The sequence below is a fragment of the Lucilia cuprina genome, chromosome 5, assembly GCF_022045245.1.
Source record: "Lucilia cuprina isolate Lc7/37 chromosome 5, ASM2204524v1, whole genome shotgun sequence".
NCBI lineage: Eukaryota > Metazoa > Arthropoda > Insecta > Diptera > Calliphoridae > Lucilia > Lucilia cuprina.
In genome coordinates, this window is record NC_060953.1 from 49,004,783 (window position 1) to 49,027,148 (window position 22,366).

At 29.5% G+C, this 22,366-nt stretch overlaps 1 protein-coding gene across 7 annotated transcripts in view; it reads left to right on the plus strand.

Moving 5' to 3' along the window:
* LOC111679299 (titin) overlaps positions 1 to 22,366 on the plus strand; it is a 258,306-nt gene that overhangs the window by 69,913 nt on the left and 166,027 nt on the right. For 3 of the 7 annotated variants that reach the window (XM_046951805.1, XM_046951802.1, XM_046951800.1), the window contains exons 11-19: positions 12,536 to 12,658; positions 12,728 to 14,035; positions 14,117 to 14,458; positions 16,325 to 16,501; positions 17,375 to 18,142; positions 18,255 to 18,326; positions 19,909 to 20,103; positions 20,165 to 21,695; positions 21,768 to 21,928. In XM_046951805.1, the coding sequence (XP_046807761.1) occupies positions 12,536 to 12,658; positions 12,728 to 14,035; positions 14,117 to 14,458; positions 16,325 to 16,501; positions 17,375 to 18,142; positions 18,255 to 18,326; positions 19,909 to 20,103; positions 20,165 to 21,695; positions 21,768 to 21,928 (4,677 nt within the window). The remainder of the gene's footprint in view (positions 1 to 12,535; positions 12,659 to 12,727; positions 14,036 to 14,116; positions 14,459 to 16,324; positions 16,502 to 17,374; positions 18,143 to 18,254; positions 18,327 to 19,908; positions 20,104 to 20,164; positions 21,696 to 21,767; positions 21,929 to 22,366) is intronic. The other 4 variants (XM_046951801.1, XM_046951804.1, XM_046951807.1 and 1 more) reach the window with 2 other exon arrangements.

Here is a 22,366-nt window from a genome sequence, read left to right on the forward strand (position 1 = left end):
TTATTCTAAATTTTTATGAATTCTTTCAACCAGCTCTATTCGGAAACGTTTTATTTTAACTGTTTTGGTAGTTTTACTTGGACCGTCGTAGTTCTTTCTACATCAAAATTTTTACTTAAATAGTACCTTCCTCTCTTCCTTCAAAAGTTTTTAAAGACTTTTTTAATTCTAAATATTCGAATGAATCCTTTGAAAGAAAACATTAAATAAAAAGGCTCACTATTTAACAAAAAGGCTCACTATTAACATTTCCCAACCTGTTTTACATACATACAATCTTGTAGTATATATTTGTTTTATACATGTATGAGTGTTATTAAATTCTTCTTCTTTTTCTCTTTAATGTATCGTTTTATTTCATCATAATTTTATTGTTGTTGTTGCACAATATCAACTGTTTTATTATAAACATGTCATAAAAATCTTCATCATGCAAGAAATCTTAAAAAGCGGCATTACTTTAGATTGTTGTAAGACAAGCGGAGACGGACTTGTCTTCATGTCTTTAACCCATCATCATCATCATCAACATCGTTCACATTACAACATCATAAGCATCATTGACTTCGTCATTAAGTTACCAAAGATCGATCGATCGATCGATGAGGGAGATCTAAATAGTGTTTTAACATCAAAATGTAAGAAAAGTATTGAAATATTTGCGGTTTATAAATTATCTTTAATATCAGCATGTATTTACATCAATTTTGATTTTTTTATGCCAATTCTGTCCCAATGAGGGGGTTATTACAATACACTGTAAGAAATTAAGATTGCGAAGGGTAATTAATGAAAATTTATGAAAAATTTATTTGATTTAAATAATAATTTCAACTGATCTTTAGGTGATCAAACTATGAATAAGTTTTTTTTTTGATTAATCAAATCTCACTTTTTAATTCTCTACAAATTTCTTTCTGTGTATCATGCCACACACAACAGAGCTACAACTTAACTTTACTTAACATGACTTCGAACACCAACTGAGATGAGTTGATGGCCAAAAGTCCATTAATCGTCATGAAAAATGCTGTTAGCACTGAGTACAGAGCACAAAGGTCATTTGTGCTTTACACCAAAACACTGGCGCCTTTTGCTTTTGCCAAAGAACTTTTAACAAAAGAAATCGTAGGCTTAAAACTATTTTACCATTTTCCAATCTACTCCATTAATATTTTTTTCCATTACTTCCAATCATTTTGGCATTTAATTCTTATCTCAATGAAGTGTAACAATTAGCTGCACATTGTGTTCTTGAATCTATTTTAAAGCAATTCCAACATTGTCATTGAGTAATGTTATTTAGTTTTTTTTTCACATTAGAGCTTTTAAGCTTTTAAACCGGGAACATGATCAAGTCATATACGATTTGTCGTCTAGTGGTTTTATCTTGCTTACTTAGTTGTAAGCAGTAAATGTTGGAAAAGAAATGTTTACAACCAACACCTTTTTATTTCAAACATCATCATCAATTTAACGCAATATGGAGCAAATGGAATTTGGAAGTGAATAAAAAACGAATTTGATTAGAGCTATAGTATTACATAAGAATACTTAAAGATTTGGTTGCAGTTTTATCATAAATAAAAAGAAAATTTCTTGAAATTTTAGCAAAAGTTTTCGATAGAAGATTTATCTAAAAAAATTCTATAAAAAGTACATTTCTTTAAAATTTTCTCTAAACAGAAATTTTTGGAGAAAATTTTTCTATAAAAAGAAAATTTAATTAAAAAAAATTTTTAAAAAGAAATTTTTGGCGAAAATTTTCTATAAAAAGAAAATTTATTTTAAAATTTTCTTTAAGAAAATTTATTCTAAATTTTTTTTATAAATATACAAAAAAACAGTTATTTTAGCGAAAATTTTCTATAAAAAGAAAATTTATTATTATTTTTTAATTTTGTTATAAAAATACAATTTTTCTTAAATTTTTTTTTTCAAAATAAACATTTTTTTTATTCAAAAGTCTAAAAAAATTTCTAAATAAAAGAAAATTTTCCTCATAAAGAAATTTTTATTGAAAATTTTAAAAAATTTATATAAGAATAAAGTTTGGCAAACTTTTTTTTAAAAAAGAGCTTTTTAAAGAAAATTTTAAAATAAAAAGAAAATTAATCTACAATTTTCTCTAAACAGAAATTTTATCTAACATTTTTTTGAAACATTTTAATGTAAATAGTATTTAAACGAAAATTTTCTTTAAAAAAAGAATTAAAAGAAATTTTGTTTAAAATTTTATATTTTTTACAAAAGAAACATTTTCAATAAAACAGGAAAAGTTTCTTTAAAAAAAATCTAAAAATTTATTATGATAACAAATTTACGAAAATTTTCTAGAAATATAAAGAAAATATAAAGAAAATATAAAGAAAAATGTTCTATAAAAAGAATTTTATTGAATTTTTTATAAAAAGAAAAATTTTATAGAATTTTTTTTTCATAAAAATATAAAATTATCGAATATTTTCTATAAAAAAAACAATTTATGTCGAAATTTTTCTATTAAAGTCAATTTTGTTGAAAATTTTCTATAAAATTTTGTCAAAATTTTTCTATAAAAAAAATTTGTTGAAAAATTAAAAAAAAAATTATTAAAAATTTAAAAAATTACAAAAATTAAAAAAAAATAGCTAAAAAATTTTCTATAAAAATAAAATTTTGTCAAAAATGTTCTGTAAAAAAATTTACGAAAATATTCGATAAATAGAAGCATTTTCTACCATAAAAAGGAACGTTTTCTTTAAAAAAGAAGAGTTTGCTAAAAAGATCTTTAAAAATTATTATAAAAAAGAAATTTAACAAAAATTTTCCTCAAAAAAAAAAAATTCGAAATTTTTACAAAATTTTTATAATTTTTTTCAATTTTTTTTTTTAGAAAAAGTAAATTTAGTTTAAAAAGGAAAAGTTTTCTAAAAAAAGTTTTAAATTATTACAAAAGGGAAATTTAACGAAAATTTTCTTTAAAAAAAGATTTTCGAAATTTTTAATAAAATTTTTATTTTTTTTTTTATTTTTTTTTTTTTGAAAAAGAGAATTTTTTTCAATTTAATAAATTTTACAAAATGTTTGTATAAAAAGATAATATTGTCGAAATTTTTCTATAAAAAAGATAATTTATGTTGAACATTTTTTTAAAAAGTCAATTTCGTTGCATTTTGTCGAAAATTTTATATAAAAAGTATAATTTCTAGAAAAAATTTTTTAAAAAGATAATTTATTTCGAAAATTTTCTATAAAATCAATTTTGTGGCATTTTGTGCAAAATTTTACATAAAAAAAGAAAAATTTCTCAAAGTTTTTTTATAAAAAGAGAATTTTATTGAAAATGTTCCATAAAAAGGAAAATTTTAGAAAAAATTTTTATTAAAAAAAGAAAATTGAACAAAAAGTTTCTAAAAAAATCCATAAAAAAGAAAATTTAATGAAAATTTTCTATATAAATGAAAAAAATAAAAAAATGTTTCTATAAAAAAAATGTATGAAAATTTTCTATAAAAAAGAAAATTTAATGAAAATTCTCTATAAAAAAAGAAAATTTAATAAAAATTCTCTAACAAAAATTTTCTATAAAAATAAAATGTATAAATTTTTGATGGGTATTTATTGATCATTCCGTCTGTCGTCCGTCTGTCTGTCGCAAAATATTCTATGGAAAATCATTCACATTTCACCCTTGAAACCATATAAAACTTTCTCTCAGAAAAATAATATTAAAATGGAAAATTAAAATATGAAACAAAATCTTCCTAAAAATTTCATAAGAATTGTCTTTATTCTTATAGAAAATTGCACAAACATATGAAACAAAATCTTCCTAAAAATTTCATAAGAATCGTCTTTATTCTTATAGAAAATTGCACAAACATCACATGAAATTATAATACCCTCTACCTTTGACACAAGTCCTTTTTAAAAAGGCTCACAATCGAAAATCTTCCTTAGTCAAATAGAACCTCGTTTTTGTTTTAGTTTGGAAATTTCATACTATGTATGATCTGAATTTTTAAGTGTAGATCTTAAAATGTGCCACATTACAATGTGGCAAACTGCATTGCTGTAAAGAAAAATTTAATTTAAAATCATTCTTTAAATATCAATAAATTTACTTTTAAATTCTACAACAGACTCTAACTTCTCATATTTACCACTAGCTATACGGGCTAGCAGTTCCGCATAGTAAGTACGACTAATCCAAGCAACAAAAAAATTTATAACTCAGTGAAGTAGAGTAGTAGATTAATAGCAAATTGTTTGGCTAGAGAGCAGGGATGGATAACATGTATAGCTAAAAAAAAGTTTGGTAAAAATATTACATATTATTCTAGAATCTAGAGCAATTTTGTAAGACGGAAGTGCAACAATAGTTGGGTCATATTCGAAGAGATTTCTTGTTCAATCAGGAATTCGTATAAATAATTTCGTACGTTTAACCTCATATCAAAATATGTAATCCTATTTTGTGAAAAACTATTGCTCCTGTGGATTACAATGTCAAAAGTCTCATTATCCAAAATTTTCCACCTCTGTTCCTAAAAATTCTAGTGTATGCTCTAACTGCATAAGCATCAACCACTTGAATTTTTAGATTAAATATTTATAAATTTTTTAGAACATGTTTCTAAGTTGTTTAGTCCATTTCGTTCTTTCTGTCTAACGACTTGTGGATATCAGGCTTTTAATATTTTTTCAAGCGTGGGCGCAAGCTTTTCTCTAAAACTTCCTAACTCCGCTAAATAGTTTTAATAGACACACGTAATAAATTTATGTTCTTTTTTCTTAAACTGTAAAGCTATATTTACATTTCTTTAAGAAATTTTCGTCTGATGATGATTTTGTATTCTACGTCGAAGATCACATGTTGTGGTTGTAAATTAAATTGATTTTATGGCTTTTAATGTACGATGGACAATAATTTTTTTGTTATTTGTTAGGTTTTTATTTGATAAAAGCCGGTTGAAGTTAATTTTTATATTGGGGTTTTTTAATAGATTTTTTTGAAGTTTTGTTAGTGTACTACTTTTTTTCTGTGGGGATGTGAGGAATGTAGTACTGCTTTTAGAATAAAAATGGGATTTTAAATAGCTTCTTATTATTCTAGGCAGATGAGAATAAAGTGTAGGAATATGTTAAGAAATCAATGTCTGAAATTTGGAAATGTGTAAACTATTATATTCAGTTAGTTAGATAGATAGATAGATAGATAGATAGATAGATAGATAGATAGATAGATAGATAGATAGATAGATAGATAGATAGATAGATAGGTAGATAGATAGATAGATAGGTAGATAGATAGATAGATATATAGTTAGTTAGTTAGTTAGTTAGTTAGTTAGTTAGTTAGTTAGTTAGTTAGTGAGTTAGTTAGTTAGTGAGTTTGTTTGTTAGTTAGGTTGATTGTATGAAAGCTGGGTGCGTGTTACATCAAATCCGAAGAAATACATCAAGTCCTTCCTATTGCGCTCTTTCCCACTGCACTTGTAGAAATCCACTCTACGGCCACATCTTTATAAGTAGAACCTTAAACCTACATTCTGTACCGTTTCCAATACATTTTACCAAACTTTTTATGAACGTCACTTTAGCACAAACTCCTGAACTCATAAAATATTTCTTATATTATGGGTAAATTTTGAAATCAAACCAAAAAAAGATTACCACAAACACGAATGTCAATTGATTTCTGAACAACATGTCACATATAAGTAGTCAATAATAATCGATAATTGATTTAATGCAATGGGTGGACTAAATAAAAATGTTAACTCAATAACAACAACAACAACTTGTTGATAGCAACAATTATAAAAATAAAAACTGAAGTAATGCGGTAGTCATTAAATATCTTAAGGAAGTGGGTGTAAGATCTCAAATAATTATGACATAAAGTTTCTTAAAATTATTGCAAATGTTCAATATCAAATTAAGAGGGTGTGCCACTGCCACACACACACACTTTTTCAATTAAAGAAATAGTGTTCAATCATTTAAGCAAACTGTGAGCAACTAAATTGACAAGTGATTTATGTCAAACAGTAAAAAAATGAGCAACATTTTTTTCCGTCAAACTATTTAAAAACAATTTAACGACAATGCAAAATGCGTAATTGTATTTTATGTGTTCTTAATTGACAACAAAAAAAATTATATAAATTTAGAATTTTTCTACGTTTGACTGTGCTAAGACCTGATGACTCACTTTTTTCGAAAGATTTTAAATGAAACAAACAACAATTGTTTGTTTAAGTGCATGAAGCGCCATCTATTCTTAATTTGTTAGATGTCGTCATTTTAAACATATGTCGCCTTTATTTTAATTAGAAAAAAATCATGCTCCTTTTTCTTTACAAGACAAGAATCTCTTATTAAATGTAACTTTTTATAGAAGATTTTCGATAAATTTAGTTTTTTTTTTGTAAATTTTTAAATAAATTTTGTTTTTATAGAAAATTTTGGATAAATTTTGGATTTAATTTTTTTTATAAACAAATTTTCTTTTTTTATAGAAAATTTTCGATAAATTTTCTTTTTTATAGAAAATTTTTGTTAAATTTTCTTTTTTATAGAAAATTTTTGTTAAATTTTTTTATAACAAATTTTCGATAAATTTTCTTTTTTAGAAAAAAATTTTCGATATTTTTTTTATAGAAAATTTTCGGTAAATTTTCGGTATTATAGAAAATTTTTGAAAAATTTTCTTTATTATAGAAAATTTTTGATAAATTTTCCTTTTGTAGAAAATTTTCGATAAATTTTCCTTTTATAGAAAATTTTCGATAAATTTTCTTTTTTATAGAAAGTTTTCAAAAAAAATTTTTTTTAAAGAAAATTTTCGATAAATTTTCTTTTCTATAGAAAATTTTCGATAAATTTTCTTTTCTATAGAAAATTTTCGATAAATTTTCTTTTCTATAGAAAATTTTCGATAAATTTTCTTTTCTATAGAAAATTTTCGATAAATTTTCTTTTCTATAGAAAATTTTCGATAAATTTTCTTTTTATAGAAAATTTTCGATAAATTTTCCTTTTCTATAGAAAATTTTCGATAAATTTTCTTTTCTATAGAAAATTTTCGATAAATTTTCTTTTCTATAGAAAATTTTCGATAAATTTTCTTTTCTATAGAAAATTTTGGATTAATTTTCTTTTTATAGAAAATTTTCTATAAATTTTATTTTTTATAAAAAATTTTCGATAAATTTTCTTTTTTATAAAAAATTTTCGATAAATTTTATTTTTTATAGAAAATTTTCGATAAATTTTCTTTTTTATAGTATATTTTCGATAAATTTTATTTCTATAGAAAATTTTCGATTAGTTTTCTTTATTATAGAATATTTTTGATAAATTTTCTGTTTTATGAAAAATTTTCAATAAATTTTTTCTTTTATAGAAAATTTTCGATAAATTTTCTTTTTTAATGAAAAATTTCGATAAATATTCTTTTTTATAGAAAATTTTCGATAATTTTTTTTTATAGAAAATTTTTGATAAATTTTCTTTTTTTTTAGAAAATTTTCGATAAATTTTATTTCTATAGAAAATTTTCGATTAATTTTCTTTATTATAGAAAATTTTTGATAAATTTTCTTTTTTATGAAAAATTTTCAATAAATTTTCTCTTTTATAGAAAATTTTCGATAAATTTTCTTTTTTGTAGAAAAATTTCGATAAATATTCTTTTTTGTAGAAAAATTTCGATAAATATTCTTTTTATAGAAAATTTTCGATAAATTTTCTTTTTTATAAAAAATGTTTGATAAATTTTCTTTTTTTAGAAAATTTTCGAAAAATTTTCTTTTTTATAGAAAATTTTCGAAAAATTTTCTTTTTTATAGAAAATTTTCGAAAAATTTTCTTTTTTATATGAAAATTTTCGAAAAATTTTCTTTTTTATAGAAAATTTTCGAAAAATTTTCTTTTTTATAGAAAATTTTCGAAAAATTTTCTTTTAATAGACAAATTTCGATAAATGTTCCTTTTAATAGACAAATTTCGATAAATGTTCCTTTTATAGACAATTTTCGATAAATTTTGATAAATTCACCTACTGCACCGCTTTTCCCTCGCCTTCATTTAGCAAAACTCTTATTAAATATTCAACGATCATATAAAATACAATAATTTATGTTTAAACATATATTTTTCATATAAATTATTTTCCCCCAAAAGACATTATACGCATAAAATAAGCACTTTATGACCATTATAACTTGTAATACACTTACATACATGTATGAATATACATATTATCATTATTATGCAGAGAAAACCTAAAGGCGCTTTAATTTTTACGCCAATTTTAAAAACTGATTTATGTCTCAAATTATTTACATACATGCAACAACATGTACTCAACAATAATGCCCCAAAGGGTCGGTCGGTTGTTCGTCGCTATATACAATAGACCAATAGAGTGAGTTGGCGTCTTAAGAATCTCTTTAGTGAAAAGTATTTGTGGCTATTTCTTGAAAATTTTCTTTGAAGACAAAATTTTCATTTAAGGTGTAAAAAAGAGCAAAATAACATTGGAATACAAATGATAATGATTATTGTAATGAATATGTGTAATAAATAAATTACATATCCTTAAGGCTATGAATATTAGATTTGAATTTGTGAAAAAAGAATAAAAATTTTATATAAAAAAAAAATTTAAGAATTTATAGATCCTGCTACAGTGGTCAAGAGTATAGAGATCATTAACACTACTGCTTAAGAATCTTGACGTTCAACAAAATATTAATTTATCTTTTTCCTAGACCACTAGGCACCAATAGTTTAAACACAATCAGACAATTTCTGCGTTGCTTGTCTTTCTACATTTCAATAGCAATATTTCATGAATAATTTAAATCTTTATAGAAAAAAAACAACAACAAAAACATCTACAAAAAAAAAAACAACGTCATTGTAACTCAATTAACCTGTTAACACTTTTAACAATTTAGTAAAAACAACAACCAAAAAAAAAACAGCACAAACCCAACAACCCCATTCTTTTGAGTTCCAACGTAACCAGTGAAAAAGAACACACTTATCAATGAATATTAAAGAGTTTCTTCTCGGTCTTTGCACACAACACAAAAACATGCAATTCAAAGACTAGGAACTAAATAACTAAACCATCGCGATAAAACAACAAATGGACGGACAGTGTAACGAACGACAAAAGAAAAGAAGCTAACAAATACAACAAACAACAAACACTTAAACACAATGTTGTCTTTGAACATAAAAGGAATCGTTAAAACAAGAACATTTAAACCACTACCAGCCACTATACTACACTTCATCTTAAGCGGGTCCATAAGAATGTTTGTTTTATTTTACGCTGTTGTTTTGTTCTTTGCTGTGTATTGGGTAGGGTAAAAAGTTATTTCAGGCAAATTTTACTAAACAAACTTTGCTGGATTACTTTTCAGCTCAGTTTCCTCCCTCAAATCATATAGGTTTTTTTTTCAAACATATGATCCTTCAAGGAAGCAATTTGCTTTGATTGATCCAAACTGATTTGATCCAAATCCTTCAAGAGTTTTAGTTATAGCCAATATATCGCTATCAATGTTCTTTATTACCAAGATATATTCTAATTCGTATCCTTTTCCATGTTTAAAATCATTAACCGTTTCATATTATTGAAGAAAAGGACTTTGTAGAAAAATTCTATAGGTAATAGACTAAATTCTCATTTTCCTCTAGGTCAAGGTCCCTTCACGGTATTCGAAACTAATGTGAAAGGGGAAATCGGTGAAGCTACAGGGTCATATAAAGGATACCTAATTTGAGATTGTGAATTGTTTTAGTTCGATATTTTCTCTTCTAAAAGCTACCGTTTGAATTCCAATTATCTATTGTTGAGGAAAAGCTCTTCGGTGTCACTGTCTATTTAAGTTTTTTGAGCTGTTTGAGTTTAAAATCTTCTCATCTTTCCGAAACTTATGCTGAGAATTATAGTCTTCTCTTAAAGATATTTGAATCTAAAGCGTAAAGAGAAACGATGTAAGTATTAGCCATCTGAAGGAGAAAATGATCGAATCAGTGCCGGTTTAAGTTTCAGCTTGAAATTCCTTTTCCTAAAGAAAAGCTTTTGGAGACAATTCACTATTCAGTAATTGTTTAAGTTTCTGAACTGTACAAATTGAAATCCCCCTTTCCTATGGATCAGAGGTTGAGTTCTAATGGTCTATTGGTATTCTCATCGAATATAAAGAGAAAAGCAATGCAGTAATTGAATCATTTAAAGACCAAGCTTTTTGGAGACAAATCACTATTTAGTAACTGTTTAAGTTTCTGAACTACACAAATTGAAATCATCCTTTCCTAAGGATCATAGGTTGAATCCTAGTGGTTTATTGCTGAAAAAAAGCAAATTAAAATTCCGTTCCCAAAGTTCGAGGTGTTAATACGAGCCACGTTTTGGCAAAGTTGTTGAAGGAGGTCAAGCTTTTTGAAGATCATTATCGAGTCAGTGCTTGTTTAAGCTATTTCAGTTTAAAATCCCTCTTAAAAGATAGGGTTTGAATATCAGTAATCTACCAGAACTGGTTTTTCTAGAGACACATTGATAGGCAGAGTTCTTAAGGAGACTAGAAAGTAAAGAACTTGTAACAATTGCCTTTCATCAGAAAAAGTTTAAGGTCTTATCTCTTCGCGAATGTAATAAAAGTCGAAAATTTTCTTGAAAATTCTAGGTCTCTCTGTATGGTTGACCGAAAGATTGTGTTCCATTGTCGATGATTGGTTATACCTTGAGAATGTTTACCATGGGAAGTCGAAAAGTAGCTCCTTACTATCGAGTTTAGACTTTCTATTTCTTCTGTTTGTTACTTTTGGGGCCTTGGCCTCAAATAAGATTCCTCTTTGTACAGATATGAAATATCAGACTAATTGGTGTGTAAGCGAAATAAATACCATTGATATCTCTTATTTTATTTGTTGATAAACCCAAATGTTTCCCTGAAATGTATTTCGACTTTTGGCCACACCAAATAATAATCCTGGCAGTACTAAGCCATCCGGTTTCAGACTCCGTTTTTAAACTTTACTTTTGGGGCCTTGGCATCAAATAAGATTCATCTTTGTACAGATATCAGACTAGTTGGTGTGTATGCGAAATAAACACCGTTGATATCTCTCATTATATTTGCTGATAACCCAAACGTTCCCCTGGAATGTACTTCGACTGGCAGTACAGAGCCATCTGGTTTCAGGCTCCGTTTTTAAACTTTAATTTTGCCTCAAGTTTGTTTCTGTCAAATGTGTCACGATTGGTCTAAGGAAGTGTGCGATACAGAGGTTTTGGGAATAACCACCATTTATATCTGTTGAGAATATCTGATTATTGGCTAATTTGATATATTACGCCAAGAGAACCCATATTGTTTTTATACTTTCTTCCATGTTTGAGTCTTTCCAAAAGTTCGAAAAAGCTTCTAAAGTTCTTCCTTAACTTTTGGAGTTCCGGGGAGTCCATTAAGATTAGGATTAAAAGATTCCCTGTTCCGCGAATTTATGTCCCTTTATCGCTTTATTACGCATATCTTTATTGTCCGCATAAACTTTAGAATCTGCTGTGGCAAACGAGATTAACTGGAAGCCTGTCATTGCTCCCATGATGTAGATATAATGTTTTCTAAAAGGAGATCTTTGTAAAATGTTCTCTTAACAAAGAATTCGGAAATGACATCTTCCCCAACACTCGAATAAACAAACCGACATACCAGAATAGAACCTTTTTATGGGATTTGGCTGGTGATGGAAGTCAAGATAAACTGCTTATAGTGTGTATGTGAGCATATTTTCTTTTTCAGCTAGAGAGAAGTTAAACTTAACTCACGTTCGGATAGAAAAACAAAAACGTGCTAGACAGGCTTTTGGCTATTTTTGGTTAGATCAACCACAACCACCGCAACAGCAACAGCATCATCATCAATATCATTGTAATCGTTATAATCATAATCATCATTGTCATCGTTAACAAAAAAAAAAAAAAACATTCAATGTATCTTCGGTAGCTGTTACTGTTGTTGCACACTTTACACAGAGTACAACGTCATTATTATGATCATCGGTAGCAACATTATCACAGTTAAAGGTTGTTTGCTGTTGTTTTGTTTTTTTATTTTGCTGTGTTTGGCTCAATGAGCAACAGCTTCCTCAAATGTGATTTTAGGTTGACTTGTTTATTCATTATGGTCTGGTTTGTTTGTTTGTTTTTGTTGTTGTGTGTGCAACACAATATATAGTAAAGTGCAACATGTAGACGTTGCAATGAAGGTCAGTTAAAATTGATCATATATGGTAATAGATATACCGTTACTTTTTTGAATCATTACAAAGATCATAGAGAGGAAGTTGTAAATTTTTTGTTGGTAAAAGAGGAGTTTAGGAGGTTAAAGGAGGCAAAGATCTGAACAGATCAATCTTAAAGTATTCACTGATCTATTTTATTTCAATCAAGATTTTGGAAGATTCTTTATGTATTTAAGAATCATATATTAATACAGTTCTTTCCCTTGTTGACACATTTTAGAGTACCGAAAAATTATATATAAAAGTTGTGGAACTTGAACCAAAGATTACAACATTAGGTGCTAATCTTGATGAATCCGTAAGACTACAAAAAGAACACGATGAGACTCTTAGGAATATACAGGTAAGTTTGATCGTCAGAAACCAAAACTTCTCATATTCTAAAATGTTTCAATCTTTTTCCAATTTCTAGAATTTACCCGGTCCCATGGAAGAATTTGTACACAAAGCCGATAAATTACTGGCCAGTAAACGTATCAGTTCGGAACTAGTCAATGCAATGGCCGATACTTTAAATATCATATGGGGCGATATCTTACACCTGCTGCAAGATCGTCAGAATATTTTACATTTATGCACAGAATTCCATGACAAAATGGTGCAATGTCAGCGACGTATGGATCAGTTGGAGGTGGCGTGTATAGACACTATGATACCCATAGAAGTGACAGCCGTACAAGAGTTCCTCAACAAATTCAAACAATTGCGCATCGATATGCTGACAGCTGTTATGGCTGCCCTCAAAGATGGCAACGAATTGTTGGCACAACTTCAAGAATTAGAAAATATGGAGAGTTTAGACACACGTCCGGAACACATAAAACGTGATGCAACACGTTCGGTACATCAAGTACAACAATGGTTGGAAGCTTTACACGATCGTCGCAATGCTTTGGAAATTGCTTGGCAAACGAGAAAAACACAATTAGAACAGTGTTTGGCATTGGCCATGTTGGGACGTGAGCTGATAGAGGTAGAGGCCTCGTTGATGCAGCAGCGTAATGAGGTGACCTCAATGTTTAGTTTGGGCGAATGTGAACATACTGCCAATAATGCTTTGCACAACTATAGGGAATGGAAACAACAGGCTCTCTTGTTAAGAGATCGTGCTTTAAAAATTACGAGGGCCAAAGAAAAACTACAGGCTTCGGGCACCTTTACCGGAGATGAAGCTTGTGCTAGAGCCTATAATGTTTTAAGTGCCTGTACAGAACATCTAGATTTAGTCGATCAACGTGAGCACTGGCTTCAGCAATCTCGTGATTTCTTTTCTAAAGCCGATAATACTCTTAAGGTTCTAGAGAAACTAGAAGTAGAATTATCTAACGTTAAACTGCCTCCAAATTCGCCGGAAAGTTTTGCCATGTATGCCAAAGTTCACAGGGATGTGGGTAATTTTACGGAAGAACCTTTAAGACTAGGCTACAGCATACTAGATGAGGTAGGACGCACACAACCTGAGACGCAAGGCATTAAGAGGGTATTAGATGAAATAGAAAATCGTAAAGCCTACATAGAAGGGATTTGTGCTAATAGTAATGAAGATCAGCGACGTGTTCAACAAGCTCTCAAGGAATTCTTGACTCAATACAATGATCTATTGGAATGGCTAATGTCTTCCGGCCAATTATATTTGCAACAAAACATACATATGGGTCGCAATCTAGAACAATCCAAACAGTTCCTCTTGCAACATCATGAACTCATGCAGGATTTGGAGGTAAATTCAAAAACATTATTTAACAAACAAAACCTGAAAACCTTATGTTATTTTCTATATGATTTCTTTTTTTAACCACAGATCAAAGGCGAACTTATAAATCTCTTACTGGAATCCATTAAAACCCACTTGGAATCCTTAAGTGCTCAACAGCGATACGATGTTGATTCCAAGGCTGAATCTCTACACAAGCATTGGATTGAATTGAAAGATTTGGTTTTGAAACGTGTCGATTGTGTTTCGATTTTAATCGAATTCTTCGAAAAAGCCAATGAATTTGCTAGTCAATTGGATAATTTAAAACGTCAGTTAGCACAGACGCCCAATGAACAGAAATTGCAATTTCTACAGGAAACTTGGCAAAATATACGTAACGATTTTAATGATTTGAAAAATTTGGGAAATCGCTTTTTGCACTGGAAAGTATGTAAAAAGTTTTGTGGAATTTATATTATAACCATACATACACAGAATTGGAATTCTCAATATTTATAAAACCAAAATTAGCTATTTACTAACATTTTAATAGCTTTGCTTGCTTTTTGCAAATTGCATGTTATTATATAATAATTCAACTTTTTAGTGAAAATTAAATTTTTCACCAAAAAATTGACGAAAAATAAGATTTGCACTTAAATAGTATATAATTAGAACTAAACCAAAACTGAAACAACTGAACTATAACTGAACAGAACTACACTGGAACTAGAACTCACCTAGAACTGAACTTGAACTAAACTAGAATTAAACTAGAACTGAACTAGAAATGAACTAGAAATGAACCAGAACTGGACTAGAACTGAACTAGAACTGAACTAGAACTGAACTAGAACTGAACTAGAACTGAACTAGAACTGAACTAGAACTGAACTAGAACTGAACTAGAACTGAACTAGAACTGAACTAGAACTGAACTAGAACTGAACTAGAACTGAACTGGAACTGAACTAGAACTGAACTAGAACTGAACTAGAACTGAACTAGAACTGAACTAGAACTGAACTAGAACTGAACTAGAATTGAATTCGAACTGAACTAGAATTGAATTCGAACTGAAGAAGAAATGAACTGGAACTAGAACTAAACTAGAACTGAACAAGAACTGAAAAAGAAGTAAAAAATATTTTTTCGTATTACTGCTGGACATAGGGTAACTACTTAAATTTTAAACTCATATTTGTTTGATGACTTTTGGTTGGTTGAAAGCAACAATAAGTATTTCACTAAATCTTTTTTAGTGATTTTTATTCTATATAATTTTTAAATTTCAAGCAACTGTTGCAAAATGTTTATTTTGAGTTAATGTTGATTAATATAAAACATGATAAATCTATATATATACAATCGCAGACAAAGTGCACAAATTGGAAAAATAGCCCTCTTATTTATTCTTTTTTTTTATAATATAAAATTCTATATAATTTTTTCCAATTTACTCCTCGTTTATATTTTAAAATCATTTCATATACAACTGAAAATGTGCTGAAAATAGAAATTTTATAGAATACAACTCTTTTTTAAATGGCTTTTATTTTTTATGTTTTTTTTTTAAACATAAAACATGGTCATGTTGTGTTTTGGCTTCTTACCATAAATATTTTTAAACTCCATCAAGAAAACACACAACAGCCACATGAAAAAAAAAATTATTTACTCTCTTATATAAACAAATATGTATGTAGGGCTATAGAAATGAGAAATTTGTAGGATATAGTTAATATACAACGACTTAGGAGCATACTATTTAGGAAGAAATTTAAAAGACTATACGAAAGTTTTAGACACCTGAAAAGGTCTCCTGTCATTACACTTATGTTAATAGATCACTGATCAGCTGTGTCGAGATCCTTTTTAAAAAAGTGGTAAATATGAATAACTTTAAAGAAATGTAGGGTATTTAAATAAAATAGAACACTTTTCTAGATTCACTGTTTTCTTTTTGACTGAGTATTTGCACACTCAGCGATCTCTAACTCAATTTATGCTTTTTGTTGGGCTTTTTTGTTAAAGGAAAAACTAAAAACAACAACAATTCATATACATACTAAAACAAATAACAACTACAACAACATTAATACTATGTCTAAATTAATTTTTCCAATTTTCATTATTTTTTTTTTTGTTCTCTCTTCCAATTTTCCCTTGTCTATTTTCGGTTACCGCTTTATTCGTCTGCGTTCTCGCATCGCATAAACATCGAAATTGTGTACATTTTTCTTTCGAAAAAAAAAACTAAACGAAAACAAAAAAACAACTTTTTATTTTAACGCATCAACGGAATTTGTGTAGATTTTGGATCCATATCTTGATACAAAATCCTCAGCAAATGCTGTCGAAGACATCCTAAATGGTTTTAGTAAGCAACAGATCGATGTAACAACAAGTTTGGAAAGTTGGACAACACATATAGCGGAAAAACGTGAAGTTGAAACTATATTGGAAAAGATCATGAGTGATAATGCAGAAGTGAGTATTAATGAAAATATTATATTTAATCAAAAAAGTGTTTATATTGAATTATTAAAAAAAGGAGTTGGTCAAAGAGATTTGCACAAATTTGTGGATATATGTATTTGAGTTGAAATAAGAATATGGCAGATGCAAGTTAATGCCATGGAGTTGTAACGAAATGATGCATTTTCCGACACACAAAGCTAAAATTAATAAAAATAAGTTAAAAAGAGAATTTTATGTTGTTAATAAAACTGTTTATTGGTAAATCAAAATTTAATCATGCTGCTAGGAATCATTCAAAAATGTGGAGTGCAAATCTGAACTGAAATCAAACAAGAACTGAACTGGAATTGTCTTAGAAAGGAACTGGAACTGAAATGGAGTTGATCTTTAACCGAAACGAATTGAACTAGAACTGAACTAGAACTGAACTTGAACTAGAACTGAACTAGAACTGAACTAGAACTGAACTAGAACTGAACTAGAACTGAACTAGAACTGAACTAGAACTGAACTAGAACTGAACTAGAACTGAACTAGAACTGAACTAGAACTGAACTAGAACTGAGCTAGAACTGAACTAGAACTGAACTAGAACTGAACTAGAACTGAACTAGAACTGAACTAGAACTGAACTAGAACTGAACTAGACCTGAACTAGACCTGAATTAGAACTGAACTAGAACTGAACTAGAACTGAACTAGAACTGAACTATAAATGAACTAGAACTGAACTAGAACTGAACTAGAAATACAAATAGAATTAAATTTAATTCAAAATACACAATTTATTTTTAAAATTATTTTTTAAACATTTCTATAAGGCTTGACAGACACATAACTTTATAAATCAATATTTTTCTTTTTCATTCTCTCCACCCACAGACCGCTAACAAAACCACACACGTGGATACACAATTGTATCCGATATTTACTTCACCATCTGTTGATGCCAAACAACTACATGCGACCACCCAAGATAAATTGAAATTGGTACTGCAAGATATCGATCAGGCACAACACGAGATACAAGAACGTGTTCACACCACGCTCGCTATTCAAACAAAAGATCCAGAATCGATGCAAAAAATCGAACAGGTTATTAGCAATCTACGAACCCTTAAAGCCAAACTTGATGGCATACGTTACGATTACAAGACACTTGTCGAAAGTGTTTTACAATTTTTAGAAAATGTTACGAAAATGCGTTACGAAATCGATAACTATTTCCTAAAGCAGCAACAACAATATCAACAAAACAGCAATGATGCCATTGAACGTTGCATAGCTGAACATGAGAAATTCCGTGATATGGTCATGGATAAATTTAGATCGCTAATCACTCAATCCGAACTATTGATTGATCGTGTTAGAGCTTTGGAACCACCAGGTGCCAAAGAAATTGATACTGATCGTATTTTGAAATTGCTAGAGAATTTACGCATCTATTTTGAATCTTCGAATAGCGAGAGAATGTCTTCATTGGAACGTTTAGAAAAATTGGAACAATTTAAGAATGATATCATGGATATTAACCGCAGCTTGGACAGTGTTTGCAAACAATTGCAAGAGATCAATAATCAAAGTGTTGACAGTTTGGCAGCAGCCAAGACGACATCATTGGCTTTTGAATATTTTGAACGTACCATAGAGGTGAGTACACAAAAGAAGGGGAGATTGAAATAGAGCGCATTTTGATAGGCGCTGATCTCATTTGCAATTTAAATTTAATGATTTAATTTAATTATTATTATTACTAAAATAGAGTTCAATGCCAAAATTTCTAAAACCAACAAAACATGAAATACGTTGGGGTTTTTATCTACAAACAATGGAGGTATTAATTATTATTGTTGTATTTGACATTGTTGTATCGAAATTGGAAAAAAAGAACCCAGTTAAATTTGTAAGAAGTGGAGAAGAGATTTTTTTACTGTTTTAATTTATAATTTGTGAAGCTTTTAGAAAGCTAGTTATTACTTAAAAGATTGAACTAACTATAGAGCCAGGTTGCTAATAGATTTTATCCATTTTTCACTTCTTGCTCTGAAACAAATTTTGCTGGGATGTAAAAACTATAAATTTTTATGGTGTCAATTGATTTTTGTTGGTTTTGTGTCCAGCCGCCACATTTGTTTTCTTTCAAACAACATTTTTTACTATATACTCGTGCATATGTCGTCATTTATTTTTAATTTCACTTTTATATTTTTGAGTTATTTGTTTTTTTTTTGAGGAATATAATTTATTTTTGCAGTGCATGACGTCAAATCTTTTTTCAAATCGTTGTTTTCCGCGATTTTATTTTTGTTCTTGTGGGAGGGCAAACATTTGTTCATGTCATGGCGCAGTAGTCTCCTATAGTATGTCAATACAGATTTGCAAAAAAAAAACAAAAAAAAAAAAAATAAATAAAAAACATAATTTTATACCATTCATTAACTATTTAGTTTGTAAATTAATTAAAAAATAGTTTCGTTAAAAAAAATTATCAAGTGGTAAAATATGTTTAACATTGAAAGAGAACTACACTAGAACTGAAGTGAACTAGAACTGAAATGGAACTAAACTGGAACTGAATTAGAACTGAAGTAGAACAGAACTAGAACAGAACTAGAACAGAACTAGAACAGAACTAGAACTGAACTAGAACTGAACTAGAACTGAACTAGAACTAAACTAGAACTGAACTAGAACTGAACTAGAACTGAACTAGAACTGAACTAGAACTGAACTAGAACTGAACTAGAACTGAACTAGAACTGAACTAGAACTGAACTAGAACTGAACAAGAACTGAACTAGAACTGAACCAAAACTGATCTAGAACAGAATCAGAGCTGCTTAAGAACTGTACTACAACTAAATTAGAACTGAACAGGAGCTGGTTAAAGTTTTTACAAATTTTAAATTCAAGTATTGGTTAAATATTGTGAACAATTATATAAAACACTAAGAAAAATTTCAAAATTATATTCACATTTGTATCCATTTTGCATTTTAAAGGCAAAAAATCTACACACAATTCATGGACCATACATGCGGCTGAGGACTTACTCATGCACACACAGTAATAGTCTTGCAACAGATCTTGTTTTTCCCCACATTTTAAATGACAGCCACAGCTGTCAGGCCAGACCGACTGCATGTAATTAGAGAACTTATTTTCAGCGCAATTTTTAGAATATGCTTTAATAGTTTCTGTAGAAAACAAATTTGCTTAATAGGGGGAAAATCCACACAAAAAATTTAAGAAATAATAAATGCTTCCAAATGTTAGTGCAGTGAATGTATGGTATATAAATATATAGAAAATATTCAGTTGATTGTCTAAACGTTTTATGTTCCATAATACTACATTTAGTTTGGTAATAAAATTATTAATAAGTTTTTTGTTCTTACATATTTTGTTTCCTATAGTTGCTCGAAAAACGTATAGAGAAATTTACCGAAACAACAACACAACAATTATTGATCTCAAATCCCGAGAGTGAATCTTATGTGAGAGAAGAATTGCGAAAATTAAGTGATAAATGGCAGCAGTTTAAGGATCAAGTCAAAAATAAACGCAAGTCACTAGATCAGGCAACAGATTTCTTTGAGATAATAGAGAAGGTAAGTTTGCATATCTTACTCTAATAAAATTCTTTTATAAAAATATTGTTTCAATCTTCAGATCGATGCTGAATATCATGAAATTAGTTACTTTTACAATAGTGTTTCCAATAAAATCACCTATTTGCGTGATCCGGTAGAGGCCTCTAATCTAGTTAACGATATTGATCGTTATGTTAATGAACGTGAAGCTCCTTTAAGAGAAAAATTGGACAATGCTGCTAAATGCTCACATGACATGGGTAAAGTTTCTCAATTGTACAATGATGTCATGACGATTTTCCAATCGTTTATGAAACTTAAATCTGATATAACCATTGTACAAGAACGTCTAAAACATGAAGAGCGTGTCAAAGAGCAACGTGAGAAAGAGGCTAGAGAACAAGCTGAACGTGATAAGGCTGCTCGTGAAGCTGAAGCACGTGAGAGAGCTGCCCGTGAGGAAGAAGCACGTCTACTAGCATTAAAAGAGCAAGCAGTACGTGAACAAATTGAACGCGAGAAAATGGCTCTTGAATTAGCAGCTCGCGAAAGAGCCATACGAGAAGAAGAGCAACGTTTGATGGCCGCCAAAGAGCAAGCAGCACGTGAACAAGCTGCTCGTGAACTGGCTGCCAGAGAAGCAGAAGAGGCTCGTTTAAGAGCATTACGTGAAGAAGAGGCTCGTCTTCAGGCAGCACGTGAGCAGGCTCAACGGGAACAATTTGCTCGTGAGCAATTGGCACGCGAGGAAGAGCAGAATCGCCTTAAAGCCTTACGCGAAGAAGAATCTCGTCTCCTGGCTTTAAGAGAACAAACCATAAGAGAAGAAGAACAACGTTTACATCAATTGAGAGAACAAAATAAACGTGAAGAAGAAGCTCGCCAGCAGGCCTTTAAAGAGCAAATGAAACGTGAAGAAGAGGCTCGTTTGCAAGCAGTACGTGATCAAATCGATCATCAACGTTTAGTCACCGAAAACATACGTAAAGATGTACAAATTAATCACATCTTTACCGAAATAAAATACTCTTCTCCCCAATTCACCAAACAGCTTAAAGATGCCGTAACACGTGAAAATGATAAATTCACTTTTGAATGTGAAGTTACTGGTAATCCCGAGCCCACGGTAGAGTGGTTTAAGGATGGCATTTCCATACAAAATAATCCCGATTATAAGACCAGTTTCAACAAGGGCATCTGTCGTTTGGTAATCGAAGAAACTTTCGCTGCAGATTCGGCTAGATTCACTTGTCGTGCTTCTAATTTGGTGGGTAATGCTGAAACCTCGGCCAATTTATCGGTACGTGAGAATGCTGCCGAGATCCAAATGATTGCTCCACGCATTGTACGTTTCTTGGAGAGTGGCAAGGCTAAGGAGGGTTCTTCTTATGAGTTCTCCTGTGTGGTCACCGGCAATCCATTGCCTACCGTTCAGTGGTATAAAAACGATAAATGTATTGATGATTCACCCGATTATGTGATCAGTTATAATAATGGTGAAGCTAAGTTGCGTTTCGAGGAAGTTTTCTTGGAAGATGATGCTGTTTACACTTGCAGTGCCTCCAATCCAGCGGGTATTGAACATTGTTCTGCTAGTTTGATTGTGGAACGTAAGTCTGTTGGAGGGTGTTTTTGTGAATGATTAAAAGTAACAAATGTTCTTTGACTTTATTTCTTTACAGCTTTGGAACCTACAGAAATGCCTCATTTCAAAATACCTCTCACAAATGTCATGGCTCGTGTGGGTCAAAAGATTAAATTGGAAGCTCTGATCGGTGGTATACCACGTCCCGATATCTATTGGTTACACAATGGCAAACCATTTTGTCCCAGAGATATTAAGGTAAGTTTGATAAAGATTTATTAACTAATATTAATTTTAAGTGTTAGTGGTTAGTGTTCTAGTCTGGTAGACCGGATGTGGTGGGTTCGATTTCCACCTGATTCACTTGTTAGACAGCGCACAACAGGACCGTTAGAGGCAAAGGAGTATTTCTTCGGACTAACTATAGTCTGAACTTATTCTAAATTATAGATTAGACTACTAACTATAGTCTAGACTTATTGTCAATTTTGGATTAGAGTATAGTTTGAATTATAGTCAAAAATATAGATTAGACTAGACTTTACTCTGAACTATAGTCTGACTATAGACGAAACTATAAAATAAGCTATAGTCTAAACTGTAGCCTGGACTGCATTATATAGTCTAATTTTGACAGTAGTATCTGGGGGCTATGATCTGGTCAAGACAACAAAAAGAACTAATTACACTCCAAAC